The sequence below is a fragment of the Perissodus microlepis genome, chromosome 10, assembly GCF_051167445.1.
Source record: "Perissodus microlepis isolate ML-2025 ecotype Zambia chromosome 10, ASM5116744v1, whole genome shotgun sequence".
Classification (NCBI taxonomy): Eukaryota; Metazoa; Chordata; class Actinopteri; order Cichliformes; family Cichlidae; genus Perissodus; species Perissodus microlepis.
Window position 1 is genome coordinate 32,242,287 of NC_140470.1, and position 26,658 is coordinate 32,268,944.

General features: G+C 39.8%; 1 protein-coding gene across 1 annotated transcript; it reads left to right on the top strand.

Moving 5' to 3' along the window:
• The first annotated feature begins 4,247 nt into the window (after positions 1-4,247).
• On the top strand, positions 4,248-24,816 carry LOC146379708 (neuronal acetylcholine receptor subunit alpha-10-like). The gene is made up of 6 exons (XM_084941309.1): positions 4,248-4,405; positions 21,073-21,218; positions 21,313-21,467; positions 21,545-21,791; positions 21,865-22,150; positions 23,587-24,816. The coding sequence occupies exons 1-6, from the start codon at positions 4,348-4,350 to the stop codon at positions 24,285-24,287; spliced, it is 1,593 nt and encodes a 530-aa protein (XP_084797435.1). The 5' UTR covers positions 4,248-4,347; the 3' UTR covers positions 24,288-24,816.
• The last annotated feature ends 1,842 nt before the right edge of the window (positions 24,817-26,658 follow it).

Consider the following 26,658-nt stretch of genomic DNA (forward strand, 5'->3'; position numbering starts at 1 on the left):
TTTTTCTTTCGACTGCTCCCTTTGGGGACTGACACAGCAGATCATCCGTCTCCATCTCACCCCAACCTATAAATAAATATTTACTGTTTAAAATTTCCTCATTTAAAAATAGTTTTAAACTTTCCAAAGCAAAGCTGCCAAAAGAATCTGAGGAAACTACAGTTTTCATTTTATATCCAGAACATTTTTGCATTGTGTTGAAATAAAATCATAAAAATCTATAAAATCATGAAAATCAACCCACACATGTGCAATAAGACTGCTATATGTGCAAATCTTTTTCTGACAAAGTTGTACTTTTGTATTTTCTTACTCAGTTGTATATAGCATTTGTATTCCATTTTATTCTATTGTATATAGTATTTTATTTTATTGCATTCCAGTGTTTTCTAATTTCTGCTACATAACTTTGCACTTTTGCTGTAACGAAACAAATTTCCCACCTGTGGGACTCAGGCCATCTTATCTTATCTCAGACCTTCCCAAAGTGTGGGGCCCGCCCCCTGGGGGGGGGGGGGGGGCAGAGCCATTGCGGGGGGGGCTCGCGGTATGAAAAGGGAAAAAAATAAAATAAAAACAATGCTTGGAGACTGCTAGCACGGGGCGTCCACACAAACGCAAAGCAGGAGATGAAGCATCGCTCAATATGTTTCCAAACCAACTTCATTCTAAGCCAAAGACTAGAAAATATGGTGACGTATATCTGCCCTTTGGCTTCACCTGCACAAGTGCCGAGGTAGGTCTCCTGCAGGATTGCTTTTCCCTTCTTCGGGAGCAGCGCTGGGCTCTTCAAATCACGGACAAACAGGATCCCACATTCTTGATTTTTAGTTCACAAACACTTGTTGTAATGACTCGCTACTCCTGACATGTTGGAGATGTGAGCTCTTTATACAGTAAAGCAGTAGCGGTTTTTGATAGGGGCGACACGGGCGGTTGCCTGGGGCGGCATCGTGGTGGGGGCGGCATCACGGGCATCGGCAAAAAAAAAAAAATTGCTCGTACTCATGCTGCCCCGACGTCATGCCAGCGCATATTGGGAATGGTACAGGCACCGATCGGTTTTTCTATCGCCCATTTGCTGGGAGTAAGGGCGCCCTCCGTTTGCCAGGTGCGCCTGCTGCTTGCGGCACAGGGAGGAGAGGGCGGGGCGGCGGAGGATTCTCTGGCTGGCTGGAGCAGCGTCTAATAACCAACTCGCAAAATAAAACAAAACAAAAACAAAACAACAAACACGAAAACACCAGACATCATAATACAGACGTATAATTTGCACCAGTGTCTTTTCGAAATTTTATACACGAAAAGTGAGCGCGAGAGCCCTCGGTGCGCCTGCGCGCTGCTGAAGTCAAAGTAAACTTTATTGTCATCTCCGCTACATACAGTCCAGTATATAGAGAGACGAGGGAGAGGGGGTGTTCGCCCAGGGCGCCAAACAGGCTAGGACCACCACTGCAGTAAAGTTACAGCGGGATACAAATAACATCAGGCTGATCCTGCCACGATTTGTTCCCCGGTTCAAATCACGGACAAACAGGATCCCACAGCTGTTTATGTTTTTAAACCCATTTTGCACAGAGAGGCATTTTTTGAAAAATGTATTGATAGCAATGTTGAATATTATAACACAGGAAAAAACAACTACAGTAAAATAATCCCACCGTGACGCCTCTGCCTTTGTAAATGGAGGGACAGTAACTGCGTGTAAAACCTGCAGACAGTCAGATTAACAGTATTTCGTCTCTATCTGTCATTCTGCAATTCATCTCATGTAAACAATAACGTGGCGCACAGCGTGACGTGAAAAAAGGCACATACCTTTGACGTTGCGTGACGAACTCTGTATTCCTAGTCCACACGTAAACGCAAAAAAGGAGTTTTAAAAAAATCTCCGTTTCGAAACGCCGTTTACGTGGACGAAACAGCTGCGTTTTCAAAAATACCCGTGTAGGTGCGGACGTAGCGTAAAAGAGTTGGTAGTTTATTTTCTTACAACCTGTAATTTATTGCAGATTACTTGTATTTGCTTAATTGTTCACTAAATGTTTGAGGTGTGAAATAAACCGCAATGGAGCAAAATATGGGTGTGTGTGGTTGGAGGATGTGTTAGTGCGTGTGTGCGTGCACGCGCGCGCGCGCGGGTGGGGGGCGAACATTTTTTCTTGTTAAAATAAAGGGGGGCTAGCAAAAAAAGTTTGGGAACCACTGTCTTATCTTATCTTATCTGAACTCTACTGACATGTAATACCAAGCTGCACCACAAGATGGTGCACTTCAGTCAGTATATGCTGCGGAGAAAATGGGAAAAATAAACTACATAAATAAATAAATTCACCTTTATGTCCAAATCATTATTTTCAATGTTGAGAACCCACGCAAACACGTGGAGAACATGCAAACTCCACACAGAAAGACCCTGGCCTGATGGTCAGGACCTTCTTGCTGTGCGGCAACAGTGCTGTCCATTAATCCATAACATATTATGAGGATTTATACCAGCTGTAAAGCACAGGAGGAAAATGTATAAATTCACATCTTTATTCACATTTATGAGCTTTGTGGTATTAAGGTTTTAAATTGATTTGTTGACCCTGTTTTCACTCATTTAAATTAAAACTGTAACTGATAAAAAGAAAAAAAGATCATTTCTGTGAGCTCAGGTGTGAGTTGGACTTTGGCACATCAGACTGTGTGGAGGGATACCTGAGCCTTCCATCACACTGGTCTGGTAACACCTGCTCCCAGTATCAGTGCGCATTGTTAAAGTTTGGCTCCATAACTGGTTTCTGTTGGCCGGTTAGGGCCGGCTTTGGCCCTCGGCCCACCTGAAAGGCTTTTACTTTTATTTTCCAGGAGGAGTTATAAGAATTAGCTGTCAGCAGCGTCCCAGCTCAATTAACCTTCAGATGCTTTTGAGTTCACTCAACAAAAGCAGCTTGAGAAGACAAAAAAGCTGAGCAAAGCCAGCTGGGAGATCTCTGCAGTGCTTTTTAAAACCTACTGCTGGAGTATGATAACTGAACATCTCAAACACACTCCTGATCTGCAGCTTCTTTAGTAAAACTAAATGTGAAATGTTTCAGTTTTTAGATCAGCTGCTGTATTCAGCTGTTTTATAATGAACCCTCTTACATTTTATTATTGTGGGTGGATTTCATGAAATGAAATACAAACTACCAAAAATCAGAGCACTAACCTTTCTGGGGCTCACATGAACGATCGTCTGTGATCATTTTAGTGGAGCACAAACTGGAAAATTGTAGATGTTTTTGTAGAAACTGACATCATTGGGTTTTTTTTAAACTTCCACTGAGTCACTGGTAAATAAAGAGAAAACCACAAACCAAACTGGACAATATGCTGTTTTTTTCCTTACTTCTGTTACAAAGAACAGGCTTTAACCTCTGACTTCATCACCACCGTCTCTGTCTGCCAATTTAATTCCTGCTAATCCGCTAATCTCCTCCTGATGTCATCACATCACTTCTCAGACTTTATTTTTTCAGTCGGCTCTCCACACGAGTCAGAGCCACCGAGTCACACCAAATACACATGTGGGCCAACAAAGTGGATTTCACACGTCACTACAGCAGATTTTGAGATTCTTGAAATATTAAAGTTGTGATGAGTTTTTAAATGTAACTGCACATTTAGGACAAACTGTCAGACAAGCTGGAGATGTGATCGATGCACTGAGCTCCTCCATCCTGCTCATCCTGGACGTAGCTTCGTGTGACACTGATCGCTGGCTTATGGATTATTGTTCGGAAGGATGGAATTTGTCATTTTGGTTGACACCATTTAGTTTTCTTTCACCTGGATGTCTGTTTTACAGTTTGAATAAAACCAAACCTCAGCCACCTTAAAATGAAAACAGTTTAAAAAATGATGTTAAAGGGAAAAAACAGCAGAGAAAGATAAATAAATGAATCAGTAAACTGCCACGAGACATTCTGAGAGTGTTGTTGGTTAACCCAACAATACAAAGTGTAACTGTAACATCAGTAAAAGTGCAAAATTATATTTAAGAGCTACAAATTGTTAATCTGATGTTTGAAGGTTTTGTAACATGTTAACAAAAATGTCATCATAGCACCTTAAGGAGGATTTTTAGCCAACATGGTTAGCAGGAATCAGAAGTTGTTGTGACACTGTTGAGCCCCCATACAGGGACCACCGCACTACAGCAAACACACTGACCTGCATCATCAGCCCTCTCTCTCTCTCTCTCTGTCTCTCTCTCTCAGTGAGGTTTCTCCTCCCTGCTCTGTGGTCGGACTCTGATGTGTGTTTGCACTGTTACTAATAGATTGTTTTTGCCGGGTCAATAACAGTTATCAGGACGAGATGAAGTTCCTCTGCAGTGGATCAATTGCGCCTCTCGTGCTTCTCCTCATCCTGCCAGGTAAAACCCATTTTCAGCTTCACTTCAGGTATTTTTAAAGTGCAGAACCATGAACACAGTGAGAGTGTTTTTCTCATTATTGTTACTGATGTTGATATTTCAGGGTTTTCCTGAAATATGTTTTCTTAAAGTGGGGAAAGTGTGAGCTTTTTTAAACATTGTTCAGTGTTTTATGTGAACGGTGATATAACTGAGGATTAATGATATTGATCTCTGTGCTGCTGCTGAACCTCTGAACACGCTCCATTCTCCTCCATTACAAATCGCTCCAAGTGATATTGTCATGGTCCTGGGTCGAGCGACCCAGTATTTGAGTTTCATGTATCTTTTGTATTCATTTGCACCTAGCTTAGTTCACCTAGTTAATTTCTAGATTGCAGTTTAGTCTTGTTCCTTAGTTGTTTATGTCATCTCCCCCGGTACTAAGTCTCCCTGGTTCATGTGTCATGTCTGCGTGGTTATGTTTAGCTCATGTCATGTCTGATCTCCATGTTTCCTGTTTTACTTTGAAAGTCTGTTTTCATTGTCAGTGTATTTGGTTTCACCTCGCCTGTCCTGTCGTTGGGTTCATGTGTGTCAGCTGTGCTCCCATGTGTGGCCACTACCCCTGATCATCCCTCATGTGTATTTAGTCTCTGTGTTTCATACAGTCTGTGTCGCGTCGTCTGTGGTCCCACCCTCCGTGTTTCCATGCCCAGTCTTTTGTATTCCCAGCCATAGCCTTACCATAGTTTGTTCCCAGTTTAGGTTTCTGTTTAGTTACTGCTCTTGTGCTGCCCTCATTCTTGTTTGTTTCTTTTGTGATTATCAGCCACAATAAAAGGCTCGCTTTTGTTTAAGTTCACTCCCGTGTCCTCACTTGTGTCTGCACCTGAGTCCTCCACACACTCTCCACACGGTCTGCCACAGCGGACCGTGACAGATATTTTCTTTTATTAGCGGTGAATCTGTAGATTTCTATCTATGATTAGTTCACTGTTTCATTCCCAAAGTGTCCAAAAATACTTTATATATGCCCATCATATTGGATTTAAAGAGGCACACTGAAAGTGCCCTAAAATATAAAAATAATATGATAAACAAAAGCTTTAAGTTTTGTAATATTCCTTTAAAATGACTTCAGGTTTCTGTTTTCTTGTCAACTCGGCTCTGATATTTAAAGCCCTACACCCTGTAACCATGACCTCCCAGGCTTTATTAATAACAATCTGTGTCTTTATTCATTAAACAGCGAACTGAACATTTGCTTCTAAGATTCGTTTCATTCTCTGAGACAGTGTGAGAGCAAAAGAGAAAGCTCTGAGACCAAAACATTGTTTGGATTAAAAATTGGACCTTAAAATGTAAAAAATGTTTTACAAACAAAATATGAAGAAGTTTTCTGGAACTAACAGACCAGACAGACTCGTTCACACCATGCGTCTTGTGCATGTTCTGCTTTGTGTTGTATGCTGTATATTCTGCCCAGCCTTACTAATAATGACATCGGCGTATGGACGGTAACCCCTGTGACCCTCACGCTGCTCTGAACACTCAGCTTCACACTGCTTTCTCCTCACTGTGCTCTGTCATGTCATGAGGGCAGAATATCCTTATATGATCAGATCAGGCACACAGCTCTGGTAGTGATAACAGAAGCCCCGCCCACCTGTTATTTAAGATTCTTTTATGAGGGGCAGCCAATCAAAAGAAAGCTGGCTTAAAGCAAGGATTGCCTTAAATGGGGAGGAACTAAAACAGCTTATTTCAGACAAACATGGGGGCCTTGCTCTCAGGCCCATATAAGATTATCATGGATTGTTTTAAACTTTGAATCATGTAACGCTACCATGAGAATAAATTATGGAGCTGGAGCTGTGGGAGACTGCAGGTTTTTCAGGACACCACTGGTACTTTTGTATCTTTGAATTCTTAATCACTTATTTAGGAACTAAAACTAATTGGTTAGGTTGAGAAAAGGAAGTAGTTTGAATTAAAATGTGGGCCTTTGCAGCATTAAATATGCAAAAATGACAGATTTAGAATTTTTCAGATTAAGGATGTTCACTTCACAGTGACATCACACAGAGCCTAGAGTCGAAAACGTGCCTGAAACTGAGTGTTGAGAGCTTCTAGCTCACAGGGATTATTGGACATGACCTCATTATTTAAGACTTTGGTAATGTTTATTATAAGAAATTTATATTATATCATCATGTAAATGAAAGAAATGGAGGAAAAAGTAAAACTGTCACGGCTGGCGGGGTGAGCCGTGTGGTGTTGGAGGAAAAGGAGGACCCAAAATGCAGGCAGCCGACTGATGATATGAGTGAGGGTTTATTTACAGGTGACAGTGGCAGAAACAGACAGCGAAGCATGAGAAAACAACTGAAGAAACCTAAACTGGAAGAACTAAATGACAAACCTGAGAGCATACAAAAGGGGTGCGGGGCAGAGCGACGCAGAGACAGGAACGGAACACCATAGAACGCAGACGAACCAACAACGAACACAGACCGACACCCACTATATATACACACACAAGGTAATCGGGTAATCGCACACAGGAGGGAAGAACAGCTGATCTGAATACACGTGATGACTGGAGGGCACAAGCTGAACACAATGACAACAGACACAGACCTTCAGAATAGAACAGGAAATCCAGAACACGAGCCTTCAAAGTAAAGCAGGAACACACAGACTGATTTACAACACAACACGGGGACATGAACAGAGCACCGAGGACAGACACAGGTAGGGCTGAATATACACCACACTTCAGGTTCAACCCTAAACTAATACAAAATCAGGATAAACACAAGGCACAAAAATGAACTTCAAGGAAACACAAAACGCTGGGTCAAAATGACCCAGGACCAGGACAAAAACAGTTCCAATTTAATGGGATAATTAATTATAAAACTTGCGCATTAAGATGTAGAAGTACTGATGCTGCAAAGCAAAGTTAACTATGCTGTCGGTGAAGTCTGCTGACTTTTAAAATGTCATATGATGGATTTTTTTATTTTTTATTATTAGATTAGACCATGAGCAAAGAATCAGAATACTTTATTATCTTTGAGCAAATTATGTGTTCACAGTGTCAATGTCCTGCATCTGTACTCATGTGATTTCTGCAGTAATAATACTACACTAATATAGTAACTCATGTAAAACCTCACATTAAAGAAACCAAATGATGACTTTAAGGTCACAAAATGCATCATCAACCATTTCAAAAGTACAGGTTTGTGTTTAGAGCCATCACTCTGGGCCCTTCCTCTATATATACATTCAAATAGAGACGCTGGAATGTCGTCTGAAGAAAATCACGACGCTGTGCAGTACTGGGAGGCAGGATGTTCAGTGATAAGCATCAATGGTTGGAGGATTAAAGCTGTCAGCAACCTTCAGAATGAGGCAACTGACCTCCAGGAGAGGAGGTCAGCTTTAACCGGGCATATCTCCAATCCTGTCCACTGCATCTGCTCCATGCACTAAAAAAAATGAAATTGGGTGGTTGTTACATTTACAAAATTCAAACTTGTAATGTGAACAAAATAATTTCATGTTTCTGTGGTGAACGTAATTAAATCGTGTAGGATCTGCATGAAATTCAGCAACTTAATTTATTCTTGTTCAGATGACCTGATACAATCTAGTAAGAGTGGTTAGTTGCCTTGACTCACAAATTCACAAGATCACACAAGAGTTCAAACCACAGGAAAATCACTGGGGTTAGAAGAGACAGACAACCATACACACACTACGTATATGCCTTCGCTATGTATTGTAGTTTAACCTGTAAAGGACAAAACTGTACCGAAAAATTCTATATCAAGCCTTGTAATCATTGCTTCCCTATTTTTTTGAAGTGTAGATTGACAGCTCGGTGGCACAGCGGTTAGTGTTGTTGTTTCGCAGCAACAAGGTCTTGGGTTTAAATCTGCAATCTGGCCAAATTTGCAGTGGGTTCTCTCTGGGTACTCCGGTTTCCTGAAACAGTTAAAAGTCATGCAGTAACAGTGTTGGGTGTAACGCGTTACTGTAATTAAATTACTTTTCCACAAAAAAGTAAAGTAACTGATTACTGTTCATTTTTAGGTATTTTATTACAGTGACTTACAATGTGCTTGCGTTACATTGTAAAATAATTAAACTCGCTGAATGTCATTATTTAATTTCAATAATTTATCTTCTAAACGTAGAAGTAAACTCTGCCGCTTTAACATCGCTGTAGCGCAGCTGCTCGTCATTTCGCGCCAGTTTGCTGCACAGTCGTATTCTAAAGCGGGAGCTGTCGGACTGAAGCGAGTGGCTGTTTTATGACATGGACATATTCCCGTCTCTTCACTTTTCTGAAACAAGCAGACAAGAACATTACAGTAATATGTAAAAACTATTGGCTGCTGTTAATAGCACGAGTAATCTACTGAAGCGCCTGACACGAGAGCATAGACGAACGCTTCTGAGTGATCCTTGTTCATCATCCATGGATAACACCGCGGCAACTCCTGCTAAGCAGCAAAACCTGATTTTACTTCAGCAGCACAGAAAGCGTCTGAAGGTGATCTTAAAGAATAATTGCAGGCGACATTGTGGAAGAGATGCTACCGCTGCGTACTGTAGAGTCTCCGTCTTTAAAAAATGTATTTATTATTTAAAGAGTTTAATGGTAAATGGTAAATGGCCTGTATTTATATAGCGCTTTACTAGTCCCTAAGGACCCCAAAGCGCTTTACATATCCAGTCGTCCACACATTCACACACACATTCACACACACATTCACACACTGGGATTTTAATTTCTATTGTTTGTCCACTCAATGTTTTATTGGGATTTTAAGAAGTATTTAGTTAAATTACTTATTCCGGAATTAAGTTTCTTTTCAGACTCAGTAATTAGATAAGTATTTTAAATACAATATTGATTAAGTAATTAGTAATTATTACTTTTTTAAAGTAACTTACCCAACACTGTGCAGTAATTAAGGTTAGGTTAATTGGTGTTTCCAAAACACCTGTGAACATGAGTGCAAATGCTTGTCTGTCTCTCTGTGATAGACTGGTGACCTGTGCAGTAGTGATGTGTCGGTCGCGAACGAAATGGCTCTTAGAGCCGAATCTTTGACGTGAACGACGTGAGCTGTGGATTTTTTTTTCTTTCTCTCTCTCGCACTTTTTTCCGCTTCACTTCACACGTGAGTCTTCTGCTTTGCTCTGGGCAGAGGGGGGAGGGGCGGTAGTTACAGTCGCAGTAGCACAGGAACAGAGCGGGAGGGAGAGAGAGAGAAACACAGCCAGGGACAACAACGCCACATTAGAAAGGTATAGTAATCATCCACAACTATTTTCAGTTGCGGATGATAAAGGATTCAGAAAGTTTATTCATGCAGGTCCATATGACAGAGAATGTGCATGTTCTTTTTGTTTTCATATTTTAATTTATATTTAATTGTGTTGTGGTTTGCAGTGTTTTGTGTTGTTTCACTTTAAATTTATTTAAAAGGAAAAAGCTGAAAATTTAAATAGTTAAAAGTTGAAATGTGAATAGTTGTTTTTTGTATTATATGATTTATTTATTACATTTTATGTGGAGTGAATAAATAAATGTATATTTACGGTGGCCCCTACAGACAAAGGACGTACAAACTTCAAAACACGTAAAAACTGCAAAACAAAACACAACAGAAGTGCTCCAGGATGCTGGGTGCAGTGTTGAGCTTTTGTTACCTAGTGGCTACACAAGCCAGCAAGTACCAACAACTGGATTTGGTGTGTGGTAGTAACAGGTAAATGAACATTTTTTTAAAATTATTTGAATATATATGAGTGCTTGTGTATAAATACACAAACAATACACACATGCTTTCAAATGTGTAATTTAAGTGATGTAGGTAGCTCTGTTTTGGAAGTTCAGTTAAAGCTGGAAATGTGTTTTTTTGAGTTTGAACGTGCTTTGTCTCTGGGGGCCACCGCATATATTTATATATAAACATATATAAATAAAACCACTTTTTTTTACATTAGTAATTCCTTTTGTGCATAATTGTATATTATTGTTAATAATAAATCAATTAAAGCAACAAAACAACCTGAAGAGCCGGTTCGGAGCCGAAAGAGCCGGTTCTCTAAAGAGAGCCGGAAATCCCATCACTACACTGCAGTACTCTGACTCTCACCCTATCACATCTGGGATAGGTCCCTGCAACCCTGGTAAAGATAGGATGGAGTGGAAGTTATTATAAAACCATTAACATTTTATGGTAACCAGACTCTAGACTTTTTTGAACACTAAAAAAATAACTCTTTAAATGAACTTAAAATAATCATGGGAAGGATTTCCACATTAATAAATGGCTTTCTATTACGATTAAGCATTTTTGTTGCACTAATGTAATTTGCATGGGTTGGATCAAGGCCAGAGTGTGTAAAATCTAATTATATTTCTGTAATACAAGTATAAAAATTGCTAATTTTCAGCTTAGTAGAGGCTGCAGGCAAGGCTGTAGTTTATCTTCCTATCTTTTCAACTTAGTAATCGAACCTTTAGCGATCGCTCTTAGGGAGGACAATCAGGTTGCCAGAATCTCTAGGGACGGGACAATGCACAAAGTATAATTGTGTGCAGATGACTTATTGCTGTATATATCTAATCCAACGGCATCAGTCGCTAAACTGCTCAAGGTATTACATCACTTTGGACGCATATCTGGATACAAATTTAACTAATCGAAAAGCCTATTGTTCCCTATTAATAACATAGAGCAAGATTTCTCTGCCTTCCCCTTTAAATTAGAAAAAGAAACGTTTAAATATTCGGGAATAAATATAACCCGTACAATGATGGAGTTGCGGATTCAGAATTTTGACACTTTGTTAGAACAAACATCACAAGATTTTTAAAAATGGGCAACACTTCCAATCTCATTAGCAGGCACAATAAATCTAGTTAAAATGGCGGTCTTACAAAAATTTCTTTATGTTTTCCAAATGGTTCCTGTTTTCATAACCAAATCAATTTTCAAAGATTTAAACAGATCAATAGCAACATTTATTTGGAAAAATTCAAATCCCAGAATGGAAAAAACATATTTGGAAGTACCAAAAGAGGCTGGTGGGCTGGGGTTGCCAAATTTTATCTTTTACTACTGGGCGGCTAATATCACCAAATTATTGCACTGGAAATATGTTCATGGGAACAGCGAGGGTGAGGCTTGGGTAAAAATCGAACTGATGTCGAATCCACTTCCCCTCCTAACCTCATCCCTAGCTCTAAATCAAAAACAGAAAATAACAAATCCAGTTGTAAGAACATCTATTAGAATATGGCTTCAATTCAGAAGGCACTTCTGTTTGCAACAGGTTAGTAATTTTTTCATTGTTGCTTTTAACCCTTTTTTTTTACCATCCATTTCAGATAAAGCATTCCAAATTTGGCACAATAATGGTTTGAAGTTTTTTTTGCAATTTATTTTCAGGAGAAACTTTTAACACCTTTGACGCTCTGATGAGAGATTACAATATACCAACCTCACATGTGTTTAGATATCTGCAAATACGAAGTTTTGCAAAAATTGTTTCCTTCATTCTCCTACTTACCTCCGAAAAATCAAATGGATACTATTTTGGAAATAGATCTTTTTGGCAAAAGGCGAATCTCCGTCATATACAAACTGATGCAGAGCTTAAGGCCTGTTACTTGGGAAAAAACTAAAAATAATTGGGAAAAAGACATTGGGGTGGATTGATCTGATGATGAGTGGAGATCTTGCTTGAATCGTATACATACCTCCTCCCTTTGCATTCGCCATGGCTTAATTCAGTTTAAAATTCTTCATCATCTTCATTATACAAGAGAGAGGCTTTCAAAGTTTTTCCCAGAAGCCGATCCTGCCTGTCCCAGGTGTGGATATAATCCAGCAAATGAGGGTCACATGATGTGGTCTTGTCCGAACCTGGATAATTACTGGGGAAATATATTCAAAGTATTATCTCACATCAGTGCACAAAATTTAGTGCTTGATTTCCGCATTGGCATTTTTGGAGTTATGCCACCTCAATACGAAATTAGTAAACCTCCAGGAAAACGCCATAGCATTTGCTACGTTGCTTGCCTGTAGACTCATTCTATTCCACTGGAAGTCTGATAAGGCTCCTTAAAGGAGGTGCTTTTCTTTTTACCACTGGAGTTCTCTCATCACAACAAAAATTCTCTGCGACTTGGAACCCATTTATTGACTATATAAAAATGTATTTTCCAGATGTGTGACGTACATTTTTTGTTTGTTTTGTTTTGTTCTGTTTGTTCTGAGGGGGGTTTCTTTCCTTTTTTTTTTATTTTTATGTATAATCGCAACGTTTTCATTTTGTATTGAGACCATGATTTGTGTAAAGCGATTAAATTTAAAAGAAATCTAAAAAAAAAAAAAAAAAAGTGGATTAAGACATAATGTACAGGATATATTTGCTTAAATTGCCAATAATAAGATAAAACATTAACTTTGAATAGCTGGAAAATGTTCTTGTACAGTCTTGTAAAACTTATGTTACAGCACGGGTTTTTGACAGTTTTTCGACTTTTTTTAATTCAAGGGGTTTAACAAAATAATTAGTATTGCAAAAGTCTAGATTTAATCCTAACAAATAATAAGGTATTTAAACTGTATACCTGTCCACAAGGGTTGGATTTATTTCAAGGAGGAAGCAATTCTAAGATCGCAGAGAAGATTTAATAATGAAAGGAAGTGCTTGTTTTGCAATGTTGAAAGCATGAACGGGTAAACACTCTGTGTCTCTATCTGTTCATCTGAATCTTGTTAGGGTGCCTAAGAGATTTGAGTTTATTATATTATTGAACTTGATATTGAAATTGATTTTGATATTATTTATTATTTCTAGTCTTTGGTTTCTTTGTTAGAGTTCTGTCTTGTGGTTTGTGTCTCTGTGTTCTCTAGTTGCTCTTTTTCATCATGAGAGGTGTTAATTTGTCTGCATGCCGTAACGGGTCTCATGATCGCAATATGCTTCCTTCACAGCAATAATTGCTTGTGGAAGTTTGTGGTAGGTCTCCAGTGACTGTTGTAACATGAAAACCAAGCTGGAGAATGTCCAGATAAAAGCAAAAAAATCCCCCCAAAAACAAAAACTAGTTTTTTTGCCAAAAACTTGTTTTTGTGACTAAGAGTGTATCGACAGAATCAAAGGTCAGCAAAGGTAAACATTTGCACTGAAACGTCTGTATTGAACCAATTTTCGAAGTCATTAAAGAAGTAACAACAAAAAAAATCCCCTAAAAAAATAAAAATTGCCCTGATGACGGCAGTCAGGGAGGTTTCCTCTGGAGACCATGAATGATGATTGGATAGATTTAGATATTTTAGTTTTTATCAGTCACTCACTAAGAACAGTCTTTGATTTCAGGTGGGGCAGTTTGGTGTTCTGATCCATCTGCAGAACTTCCACTGGCTGAAGGATTTGTTTGTTAAATCAGGCTGTTTTTAAGGAGACTTTGTTGCAGTGTTTTGCACCTTGTTTTTTTTTTTAAATTGTCTTAAATTAGTCTTTAAAAAACTTCAAAAATCACTTCAACCTACTGATTTTATATTTTCCAAAAATGAAGCACTGCCTAGCTAACGCAGATGTTAGTGTGATGATTTAGTTTAGCTTTGGTAGTGTTGATCAGAATCAGATCACTGATGGGGGATTTGTGTCAGCGTGCTGCGCTGGCGGGCGGCGTGGACACCCGGGTTTGTGACTGTGATAACTTCAGAAAGAGGTGACGCAGTTTTTTGAAATTCACACCACAGATACAGGTACAAAAAATTTCAGATGAGTTTGAACTTTTCTGAAAATCTTGTGAACACAATAAACTGAGAAAAATGTAATCTAGGATGTTTAAGACGATAGCACAGGTGCATCTATGAGGAGGCAGAGGGCGGCACTGACCGCCGCCAGTATTTGTCATTTTTGTTCATGTGCACAGCTGTTAGAGTGGCTAACAATGTTGTTGCACATATGTACTTATGTCTGAGTATTTGTTTGCTTTTGGTGACTGGAGAAGCATTTGGAGATTAGTATTTTCCTCAGACCACACTGAAGATATAATCCTATTTGGTCTGGGAACACTCAGGAACTGCAAAACATATACAGGAGAAAATTAATGAATGTGTGAAGCAAACTATCAATAAACCCACTTAATGAGATTATTAAAGACATACTGCCATCCTTATCAAGATAAATGACAAACTGTTGAAAACCCCCTTTGCTCCATGGCAGTTTGTTTGGTTAGCGTGGTTGCATGCATCAGTGGGATCATGAATCAGGATTGTTGCACTTCAAGAGCAGAACTGAGAAGTTTTCCTTCAGGTCCTCAATTCAGTGAACAGTGAGGTTAAAAGTTGATGATGGACCAAAGTGCTGGACAGGACATGCTCACATTATGTATCATATGACATCGTGGTATAACAATGTTTATCTGAGCATGCTAATATGCAGATATTTGTTTACCAGCACTAGACACAATGGACATACTTTGAACTGAAGATGAAAAAGTCAAGGCATCATCAAAATCAGCCGCCCTCTGTGGCAAACAGTTGCACAAAATTTCACAAAAATCAAGCCAACAGCTGCTGACGTCCTGTTTGTATGTTAGGCCGTTTTGATTCGATCTGCTGAAGATCATTCAGACAATTATCTGACAGGAAAAAACAATCATAATGTTGATGTACACACTGAAATCACAGTTGGTCAAACATCTGTTGGTTTGTAGGGACAGGCAACAAACTGATGAAGAGTCACTGGACCATGCAGTGAACTGTCTCCAGATGGTGAACTTGTTCCCACATTTACTGCTTCTTTTTGTTTCTTATGAAGTTAGATAGTAAGTGCTAGTTGTTAGTAAACAATAAACAGGCATTGCTAGGATCGGTCAATGAAGACTGATGTGTAAAGAATGAATGAAATTTGGTCCATTTCTGTATTCCACTACAGATTACAGATTACATGCCGTAATGTATTTTGTATCGTATTCCGTTACGTTACTCAATGACAGTAACGTATTCTGAATACTTTGGATTACTTAATATATTATCATGCTTTTTACAACTGAATGTACTATTGCTGTGTGATTTATTGCTATTACTGAAGTCTACCAATACCAACTAGATTTTTAAATCTTAATATAAATGAGTAACAGTAAGGTGGACATTAGGTAAGGCTGCTCCAACAGAACTTAATGTTTCAGAGGAAAACACGAACACAGCGTACAGTCGAGTCTTAATAGCTTACTTACAGCTGGGCTCGTCAGGCTCTCTTCTTGGCTGCAGTGGTTATTATTATATTTACATGCTTCATACATGCTATGTCTGTAACACTCTGCCTATTGCCTTCATATTAAATCATTTTTTGAATAATACTTTTAAAAAATATTTCTTCATGTCATTAGGCTGCTGCGAGAATGAGACACAGACATTAGAGCCTCTTAATGCGTGTTTTGTTTGGGTTTCCACCGGCGTGGAATTACCAAAAATAGAGACGGCATAGCCGAACATATGAAACAGGAAAATACGGCCATGTAATCCATTTATTTCAGCAAAGTAACTGTAACAGAATACAGTTACTCATATTTTGCATTTTAAATACGTAACGCCGGTACATGTATTCTGTTACTCCCCAACACTGTCCATTCCATACTGATCATAACAGATCACAAAGTTTATCGGTAAAGACTGGATCTGCATCCAGATCCAGGAGATTTTGGGCCCCATCAGGGTCTTCAAGTGTTTTTCTGTTAGTCATTAATGAGGAGGATCAAGTACTTATTAAAGAGGTACAGTCTGTGATACGTATGTTTAACACCTTATGGAAAAATGTTAAGCAACATGTTCAACTGGACTATCCTCCATTATCATCAAAGCACCAAATAAGGATATTCTCATGCTGTTGTGATCCACGTGTATATTCTTACAGACTCTACCCCCGTCCTCAGCACCTTTATGCTGCATTTCACTTTCATTTGTCATCAGTTTGTTTATACACTGTCAGATCTAATGGATTTCTGGCCCATAGTTGTTTGGATATTTCGCCTGGGCGTAAGGTGTTGAAACTAGAGACATGAAGGGTGTTTTTATTGCAGATACATTTCCTCAGCTTGCTGAAGCATTAAATTTGTGTCCTGTCCTTGTCCCTGCATAATCCCCAACTCTAACTCTCACAGTAGAATAGAATAGAATAGACCTTTATTGCCATTGTACATGTACAATAAAATTGTGGCTGCTCCACACTAACTGTGCAGATATAAAATGTATATAGTAAGATACAAACAAAGTGAAAGCAGATAACACAAGAACAATTCAATTTCAATTTTCAGTTTTATTTATACAGCTCCAAATCACAACAACAGACACCTCAAGGTGCTTTACATTGTAAGGTAGACCCTACAATAATACATACAGAGAAAAAGCCAACAAGCAGGTTGTAAAGTAATTGGAAGTCGTGCAAAAGTAGTGGGCAATAAGTTTGGTTTTTATTAAGTTGTGCTCCCAAATGTTGGCAATCAGGGAAAAATGAAAATACTTTGAAATGAAACACATGACAAAAATTTTCACACTCTCTTCTGGCATGTTCAGGTCAGGTGCTGTAAATGTTGTGTGGTTCAGATGTGGCCCATGCTGACATTTGGTCCGTGAACGGCAGACCAGTGGTAAGTTAAGGACACTGGAACTCATCCTGAGTGAAAGTCATGTTAATGTGGCTCAAAGGAAACTCCAGTCATGGGTCACATCTGGGCCGAACATTTATTGCTGTTTGGGTAAAAATACCATTAAAATGCACAATCTGGAATACCAAGCTTAAATATTTTTATTAGTGTAAATTCCGATTTTTACTAAAAACACAGTAACTTAGTAAAAAAATACTTAAATCTACTTATAAGCACTGCTGAAAAGATGAGTTAATTTAAATCAAAAGGTAAAATGTTGTTTGCTTTTTATGCCAAACTATCAAAAACTTTACAAACCACTCAGTTAATTTATGGATTTTTTTTTTAAGAAAAGATAAGCTACTTCTATAAATTTGCTCCATTTAAACTGAAGATTGTCACTAATTTGGGGCTTTACCTGCAGGTATTTCCTTCTAACCTTGTCTTTGTAGCACATTTGGTCAAGAACAGAACCTTAACCTTTTCTCCATCAGTGGATTTGTTTGCAGACAAAAACATCAGCTGTGAATCAGCCTTAAACACAGAAACAGAGCTGAAGCAGAACTGGACCATCTCCATGTGTTCCTGGAAACGACACCCGATCCCGTTTTCTTCTGTTGCACAGATCCAGAGCTTCACATCCACATTTCCATTTTAGTACAGATGATGTGAACACTCTGACCCCCCTCGCTGTGTCTCTACAGTCATATTGCAGTAATGTATTATTTCCTGTTAAGTGAAGGTCGTTAAACCAAAAACGGAGTCTCGTGTGTCTCCTTTTTTGTGCAAAGCATGTGTGTTGTCCTTGTTATCGAGTGTTCAGAGTGGGTGAAGGTTTAGCATCTGAGTTTTCAGACATTTTTATTTTACTTTATTTTATCCGTAAAGGTTTCTGAATTACGCCATCTTTAAATGAACATCATGTAATAAAAAGCAGACTATTAGGTCTGGATTTTGTTGTTATGTAGATTTTAATTTACTGAATTTGAATCAAATAGTTTCTCTACAGTCTGTGAAACAAAAGAAGTCATTTCTATTTTCCCTCTTATACAGACTGTAGGTCTGTAATAAAGTGTAATCTTTTTATTACATAAAGCCAATAATCTGTGAGGTGTCAGGCAGAAAGCGACAGCATGTTGTGGTTGCGAGGTGATTTTCTCAGTGGGACCTTACAGGATGCCTTCCTGGCGAGTGAGCATCACTCTGCAGCCAACAGCGAGGTCTGTGCTGTTTATCTGCTGCTGTCTGGCTGAGAGTTCACATGAATCATCAGCACTGCCAGCCACGATGTCTGATCTGATAACAACTTTGGAGAACATGAAATATTTATTCTCCCCCTCAGACACCATTTTATTATTCTTACAGAAATGATTCATGGGCCACTATTATTGTTATTATTAGAGAGGGTGAAGGGCTCCAAGTAAAGCTGCTGCCCTCGACATTAAGAGGAAGCAGCTGTGCGAGTTCAGGCATCCAAACAGGATTCCTCCCTTATCCCGAGAAACACATCAGGACTTCCATAGAAGAGCATGAGAGGGTGGCTGAGGTGACAGAGGGTCAGGCACAAGCTGAGACTACTGCCCCTGTGACCCAGGCTGGGATAGGAGAGTAGAATGATTGGTGGATTATCATTCTCATCAGATATTTACAGTGTGATCTTGATCTTGTTGCAGAGTAAAAACACATTCAGGAAAGAAATATGGTGTGTGAAAGGTGTATATGCACAGTTTGTGAATGTATTTTATGCTCGTGAAAAAATACATTTGAAACTTGAGTTGCCTGCTTTTTACTCTGTAAAAACTAATGGTAAGACCACACACCTTTGGAGTCGGAGTTGCAAGTTTGATTCAGAGTATCCAGTAAGGGTCCTGACCAGACCTCCCAAGCTAAAAAACCCCCAAAACCAAGCCCTGGAATGGCAGCCACGTCTGCAGCTCGGACACAAGCATTTCACTCATGTTGTACTATATAGAATTGTGTATGTGACAAATAAAGCTTGTTTGTTGTTGTTTGTAAGTACGACTCAATAATTTCATCCTTTGTACTTACCTTTGTTCCAGTTTTTATTATGTGAAAAATCTATTGGACAGACTCATAAACAGAGTCATCGTTTGCCTTCAGCACTGCTGTCACCATCAATAAGTGTAAACAGGATATTAGAGCAGTTATCAATCTGCTGCTGCTGAGGTGATTACTGGGTTAATTGAACTGGGAAATGTGGTTTGCATGTGTGTGTTATGGTATGTAGCGTTGAGCATTTCTGTAGAAAGGATCCAGCTGCAGATCAATGCAGAGAAAAGCAACAGAGAAATTACATAAAACTTGACAACACTTAAAGTTTCATGTGCAAAATATTCTAAAGACGTAAACCACAGCGTGAAGAGTGAACGATTATAAACCTTGACTTCTTGATCATTTTTACATCATCATCATCATTTATTTATATAGCACTTTAAAAAACACACCTGGTAGACCAAAGTGTTGAACAATACATCTATAAATAGTAATAATATAAGAACTGAACAAAACAATGAAATCAATAAAAATGAATAAAAATGTCAGTCACCAACAGAGTTAAAAGCCAGAGAATAAAAATAGGTTTTTAATCTGGACTTAAAAACCGGCACTGATGTAGTCTGTCTAATATGAAGAGGAAGATTGTTCCAAAGCAACGGGGCCACAGCAGAGAACGCCCGGTCTAATCTGAGTTTCAGCCGTGACTTAGGGACTGAAAGCAGCAACTGCTCAGCTGACTGGAGGGAACGAGTTGGAACATGAGGCTTCAACAAATCGGACAAATAAACGGGTGCCAAAGCATTTAAAGATTTAAAAACCAATAAAAGAACTTTAAAATGGATCCTAAATTTGATTCGAAGCCAATGTAGAGAGGCCAAAACCGGAGTGATGCGGTCGAATTTCCTTTTTGCACTAATTGTAAGCGTGACAAAGTGCCCAGCCCCAATTAAAAGGGAATTACAGTAATCCAGGAGTGAAGTAATAAAAGCATGAATTACAGCTTCTAAGTTACGTTTGGAGAGAAAGGGCTTGATCTTCGATAGACATCTGAGGTGGTAGAATGCTGATTTTACCGCCCCATTCACATGGCCATCAAATGTAAGTGCAGAATCAATTTTTACTCCAAGATTTGTGATTGAATTCTTCAAATGAGAGATCAAAACAGTGAAATCAACATCTGGAGGGTCAGGAAATTGATTTGGGCCAAATAAAATCACTTCCGTTTTTCTTTTCTGTTTACATCAGCACAGGATTCACTTCAGCTGATTAGAATGTGGTCACATCGTTCCTAAAGCGTGGACAGGCAGACCTTTAACTAACAAATTGACATGATGCGCCGTCTTTTTAATAAATCCAGGAAAGCAGCTTCTTCTCCTTTAAACAAAAATATCAAATACATTGATCGCCATCATTTAAAAAGCGTATATACGCTTCACACTCCATTAGCCTGAAGTATTTGGTCCTTGAAAGTGATCACATAAACCAGTACCAGGTACCAGTAGTTTTTATGGAGGAACTTGCCTGCAAACATTCAGCAGCTGTGAAAAGTGAAAGAGAGAACATCTGTCTTCAGAGTAAAAGTGTGTCTCATGTTCTGAAACATGTTGGCTGCAAAGGTGAGGCACAACTTTTACTCTGAGGGCAAATGTTCTGTGTTTATATCTGATGTCACACTATAGCTTTACTAGCACCTAGCTAATAATTAGGCACATCTCAGCATCTTCCATGCAAACTATGGATAATTGCATTCACCTGCTAGAACCAATGCTATTGCAAGGAAGGTTTTGGTGCAGCACCCTCTTTGTGACCAGTTTCACTGAGCGACTGCCACAGCAGGTAGAGGTGGGTTGCAAAGCAGCCTGTAAATGCACAACAGCTGTGCATCAGTTGATCTGTTGGGATTGCAGGTAATGACTTTGAGGTCTGCCTGACCCGGCACTATGCTTGTCATCTGTTTTCTGATCCTCAGTTTGCCGGGCTGCTCATGGGCGCTTCGCTCAGAAGCTGATGAAAGACTTATTTACCAACTACACCAATGCTCTGCGGCCGGTGGAAGACACCGACTACATCATCAATGTCACATTACAGGTCACTCTCTCCCAGATCATTGACATGGTAATCAAACCCTGAATGCCTATCCAGCTCTTTATGCTGTATCTAGTCAGGCAGGTACTGGTGTGACCTTGCCGTTTTCATGGATTTTCACCAGGATGAGCGGAACCAGATCCTGACTACCTACCTGTGGGTCCGCCAGGTATGGATGGATGCCTTTCTCACATGGAAGAAGGAGGACTATGATGGCCTTGACACCATCCGCATACCCAGCAGCTACGTTTGGAGACCCGATATTGTTCTGTATAACAGGTAGGTGTATCATCCTGCTGGCTGATCTTCAGGATATTTATTGATGTTTTCAAACTCCTTCCTCGTTTCTATCATAGTGCAGATGATGAGTTTTCCAGCTCCATGGAGACCAATGTTGTTCTTCGTAACGATGGCCAAGTCATGTGGGACCAGCCAGCCATCACCAAAAGCTCCTGCTCTGTTGATGTGGCCTTCTTCCCCTTCGATGTGCAGCAGTGTGACCTAACCTTTGGCTCCTGGACTCACAACGGAAACCAGATGGATTTGTTCAATGCCCTGGACAGCGCCGACTTGGCCGACTTTGTCCCCAATGTGGAGTGGGAGGTCAGTAATGGTGTCATGTGTTTAGGACATCCTTAATGAATGTTTTGACGAAACCAAAATTTTCTCTAACCAGGTTCTGGGAATGCCAGCCAAGAAAAATGTCATCTTGTATGGCTGCTGCTCAGAGCCATACCCAGACATTACCTTTTCCCTCCACCTGAAGAGGCGGGCCTCCTTCTACATCTTCAACCTCCTCATTCCCTGCATGATGATCTCCTTTCTGGCTCCGCTGGGCTTTTACCTGCCAGCGGATTCAGGTGAAAAGGTTTCTCTGGGTGTCACAGTGCTGCTGGCCCTCACCGTGTTTCAGCTGCTCGTAGCTGAGAGCATGCCACCCTCTGAGAGCGTCCCGCTGATAGGTGAGAACAGCCTCGGACTTTAATTTACATCTATGTATTTAAAAAAAAAACATTCATGATGAATCAGAATTATTGTAATGTTTATATTCATCATCCCTCCTGCAAATGTTACATGGCTACACTGTATCTGACAAGTTACTAATATTTGAGGGTGCACGTATAGCCTCAGGATACCTCAAACAGACACATTTCAGCCTTAGGGATGTCCCTAGAGTGTATCCTCAGAGTAATCCAAAGAGATTTTCCTGTTATGCCAATGTGTTAGGCAAGCAGAGCTTCACTGCAGAAAGAGTGCAGAGGCTAAGCCTATGTTTGAAGCCACTGAGGTGTTTGATGGGCGGGGTTGACATGATGTCACTAATATGACTGAAAACTTGTGGTATGGAGAAACTCCAATAACTCCAGCGTTGTTTAGATTAAGCATTTATTGCTCATCATTGATTGAACTTGCTGTTCCACAGTTCATCTTAATATCCAAAACAAATCCCAGCAGTCAAAAACTGTTTGGTCCCTTCAACCAATTAAACCTGACCCTAATTAAATGTTCCTACCTTAAATACAATCATTTACAAACACAAAAAGTGAAAACTAGTCCCACACATAAGATAATACACAAAACATGAAAATGGCTCCTACAACGAGGTTCAGGTTAAAGGGAAGACTAAATGGGATTTAGGAGTCACCAAAGAGTCAATCAACAGGAAACGGAAAATCACTCTGAGGTCTACGAATGGTTACTGGACATCTCTCTGAGGGATGAGATCAAGAACAAAGTTCTTGCTTACCGTCGCGCTGATCTCTGTCTAAAATCGAAGCTGGAGAAGGTGGGGCTGTTTTTAGATCACGTGAAAGATGTAATCTTTTGTATTAAATGTATTAGCAGAAAATACTGGTGATTGCCCAACAACACCTGATGCTGACCAGTTTATAAAGTCTAATTTACACTATTGTGTTCATTGATTGTTTACAGTCAGATATGATCTTCACTGACTTCAGAAGTCTTTTGTAGATGCCTTTAAAGTATGTAATTTGGATAAAAGTAGCACATCTCAGTGATTGCTGGGGCACAGTTGTTGTCAATGGATTTGAGGACCTTTTAAAACCTCCAGCTTGCAGCTCTCATTGAGTCACTGAGCCTTGGCATCAATGACAAGAGGATTCAGATACAGACCCAATCAAAATGATAGGTGGAGCTTGGATGGAGGAGGGTTGCAAAGTAGCTTGGATCTTACTCTAACTGTGATTTTCAGCTTTCAATTTTCAGAGACTTCAATGCAGCAACTACCCATAGACTTCACAGGGTTAAACAGAATGTCCTATATTCACCAGCTGTATGCTTTTACTGAAACTAAGACTAAAGGTTGATTTGGAGTTATAGGGACAGCAAATAAGGGTCGCCAACCTCTACCTGATTTTTCGTTGTCTTATTTCTATAGGAAAGTACTACATTGCCACCATGACCATGGTCACTGCATCAACAGCGCTCACCATCTTCATCATGAACATCCACCACTGTGGCGGGGAGGCTCGTCCCGTGCCTGAATGGGCCGAGCGCTTCATCCTCAAGTACCTCGCCCGCATCTGCTTTGTGTACGAGGTGGGTGAGAACTGCCTCGGTGGCGCCAGGAAAGAACCTTTATCACAGGAGGGGTCTGACAGCCCATCAGCCAATGGCGGCAGCACCAAAGGAGCAAATTGGGATGTCAATGGGAAGGCGTGGGGAGGAAAGGTGGAGGTGGAGCCTCTGAAGATGGGGCAGGAAGTAACCAACCAGACAGACTGGAAAGAGGATCTGTTTGTGACCATTGACCACTCACAGGAGAAAGGAGCTGCTGTAGTGCGAGGGGAGGAATCAAACTGTGGTGAGCACGAAGAGGAAAAGAGAGGCGTAGGTGTTGAGGGAGGAGGTGGAGCTGGGGGGAACAGGAGGGAGATCTTGGTGAGGTGTTTATGCCAACACCAGGAACTGGGCAAGAATGTTGAGTACATTGCCAACTCCTACCAGGACCAGCGAGCAGCACAGCTGCGCATCGGCGAGTGGAGGAAGGTCGCCAAGGTCATGGATCGCTTCTTCATGTGGCTCTTCTTCATCATGGTCTTCTTCATGAGCATCCTCATCCTGGGAAAGTCCGTCTGATGGAGCTCAGCCTAAGAATTCACGAGATGATAAAATTGTTTGTTTAACGATTAAATCTTTTTTTTCTTCCTTTTTTTCTGACACATGTAAACAGCTAAAAAATAACTGAATGATGGTTTTAAGGGTCAGTTTACTCTTTTGTAAGCTGGTACCTGGTAGCTTTCCTCAAAATCATTTCCACCAGAATTTAAAATGCTTATCTTTGGATTTGAAAGAGACTCTGAAGGCTGATGAAAGTAAAATGATTGGGAAAAAAAATAGTTTCTAATTATTTCCAAAGATCCTAACAAATGCTGGAGAAGCTAAATACGTCTCTGTTGGACACAGCATGAAGGGAGAATCAAGGGTGGGTTGCAAAGTGGTTTGCATGATGCAGCAACTGTGGACAGCCTAAATGAAATTTACCAGTTAGATGTGTAGATGGGTGTCTGCAGAGCCGTTAGTTGAGAAGGATGAATGAAATGAAATGAGTAGAGCTCTAAGCGTTAATCTCAGCGTTAAAATGACGTTAACGCCATGACCGCATTAACGTGGCAAGTATGGTTAGCAAATTATCACGGATCACCCCGTGCGTGGGGTTGGACGGCGCTAACGCATTAACGAGCTAACCGTGCTAATGTGTTGGCGCGGTCCAGCCCCACGCTCGGGGTGATCCGTGATAATTTGCTAACGGAAATTTGCCGCGTTAATGCGGTTATGGTGGTAACGTCATTTTAATGAGATTAACGCTGACAAGACTAGAAATAAGTGATCTGCTGTTTTTCTTAATTTAAGTTGTATTGTGCTCATATCTTCAGATCACAGAGGTTTTAGGCTTGCGACTGTTTGCATATGCATTCCAGCACTGAATTGGTCACTCTAGATTTCAGCATTCAGGCATTTATGAACCCATTCATCATGCCTTAATACTTTTCATTGAGCTATCTGACTCTCAGAACAGCATCCCCACCACCTTTGTTCCTGAGGGTAAGTTGGTATCGGTGCTTTGATGCAGCTGATCTCGACTTTGTAGCCTTAATGAAGTAATAATAGGTTCAATTTATCCTTTCTTGTCCCACATTATTCATATTTAACACACTTTTATCTGAATCAATTCTGTCTGGAAAATACAGACTTTTTATACTCTAAACACGGTAATGCTGCTTCTGTGATTACGATCTGAACTACAAACTGTTTTCTTGCAAATAATCATAATCTGGAAACAAAAAGGAAAAAAGGGAAATCTCATAAGAGTCGAATCTGGTTTTTCCCTCCAAAAATGCTTTCAGCTACATTTTGCTACTGAAGAAAAAAACAAAAACAAACTTTAAATGGTTGATAAAACATTTTCAGGCTCGATCGTAAATAGAAAAAAGTTTTTAGGATTCAAACAAACTAAAATTCACTCACAAGTTGTGGTCATTTAAGTTTCTAAGAAAGCTCAACTAAACTGTAGTTCCAGGAGAAAAAAACCCTGCAATTATATGTAGGTCAAAACACAGAAAATCAAATATTTGCAGTGATCAAAAGCTAAACAGCTCTGCACAAAGCCTCATATCAGAGTTTGAAAGCCTTACTTTACACGTCTGGATGTTTTTTTTATTGACGCTGTTTGCAAAAATATCGATTTCATCACATTACACAGATTCTTTGTTCAGCATTTTGTCTTTTACTACAGCATGTTAAATAAAAAGAGTGAAGTCTCATATCATCGTTTTTTAATCACGTGGGTTTGTGGAATTTACGGCGCACAAAAGTTTACAAAAACTGAGCAAAACATTTGAGAGCAAACAAACAGAGACATCAGAGAGGACGAGTTCATGATGCTAGAAAGCTAGCTCAGACGGGAATGACTGCTTGTCCCAAATGTGCCTCACATCTGCAGTTTTCTTTGGCTATCTGGATAGTTAGCCGACTGTATCCACAGACTGTTGGTGCAGCTTTGTAGACACAGATCCGGCTAATTAGTTAATAACAGATGAGTAAAGCCCTAAAATTCCACTCACCAAACTGGAGTTCGGGTATGATCTGTTAGTACATTTAACTGCACAGCAGTCATATTAGTGGTTAAATAAATACTCCAACAGCACAAACACGGTCCAGAGGTCCATTTCAGGGACTCCAATCAGCTGTGGTAAAATAGCCGAGGTGATTCACAGCTGTCAGTCAAAGACACCAAAGATAAGTCACATCCAGCACAGTTATCATGAGGATGCAAAACAGCTGCAGGGATAGAGTGGATATCAGAGGAACTGCAGCTCTGGCTTCATCTTTCTGTTTTGCAGGTGTAACCTTGGCTCACATACAGTCTGCAGTAAAATGTCTCATGTGTGTTTCCCTTACAATGTTCGCCAGGTTGTTTTTTTGTTCTGGTTTGGTGTCTTTTTGTAAT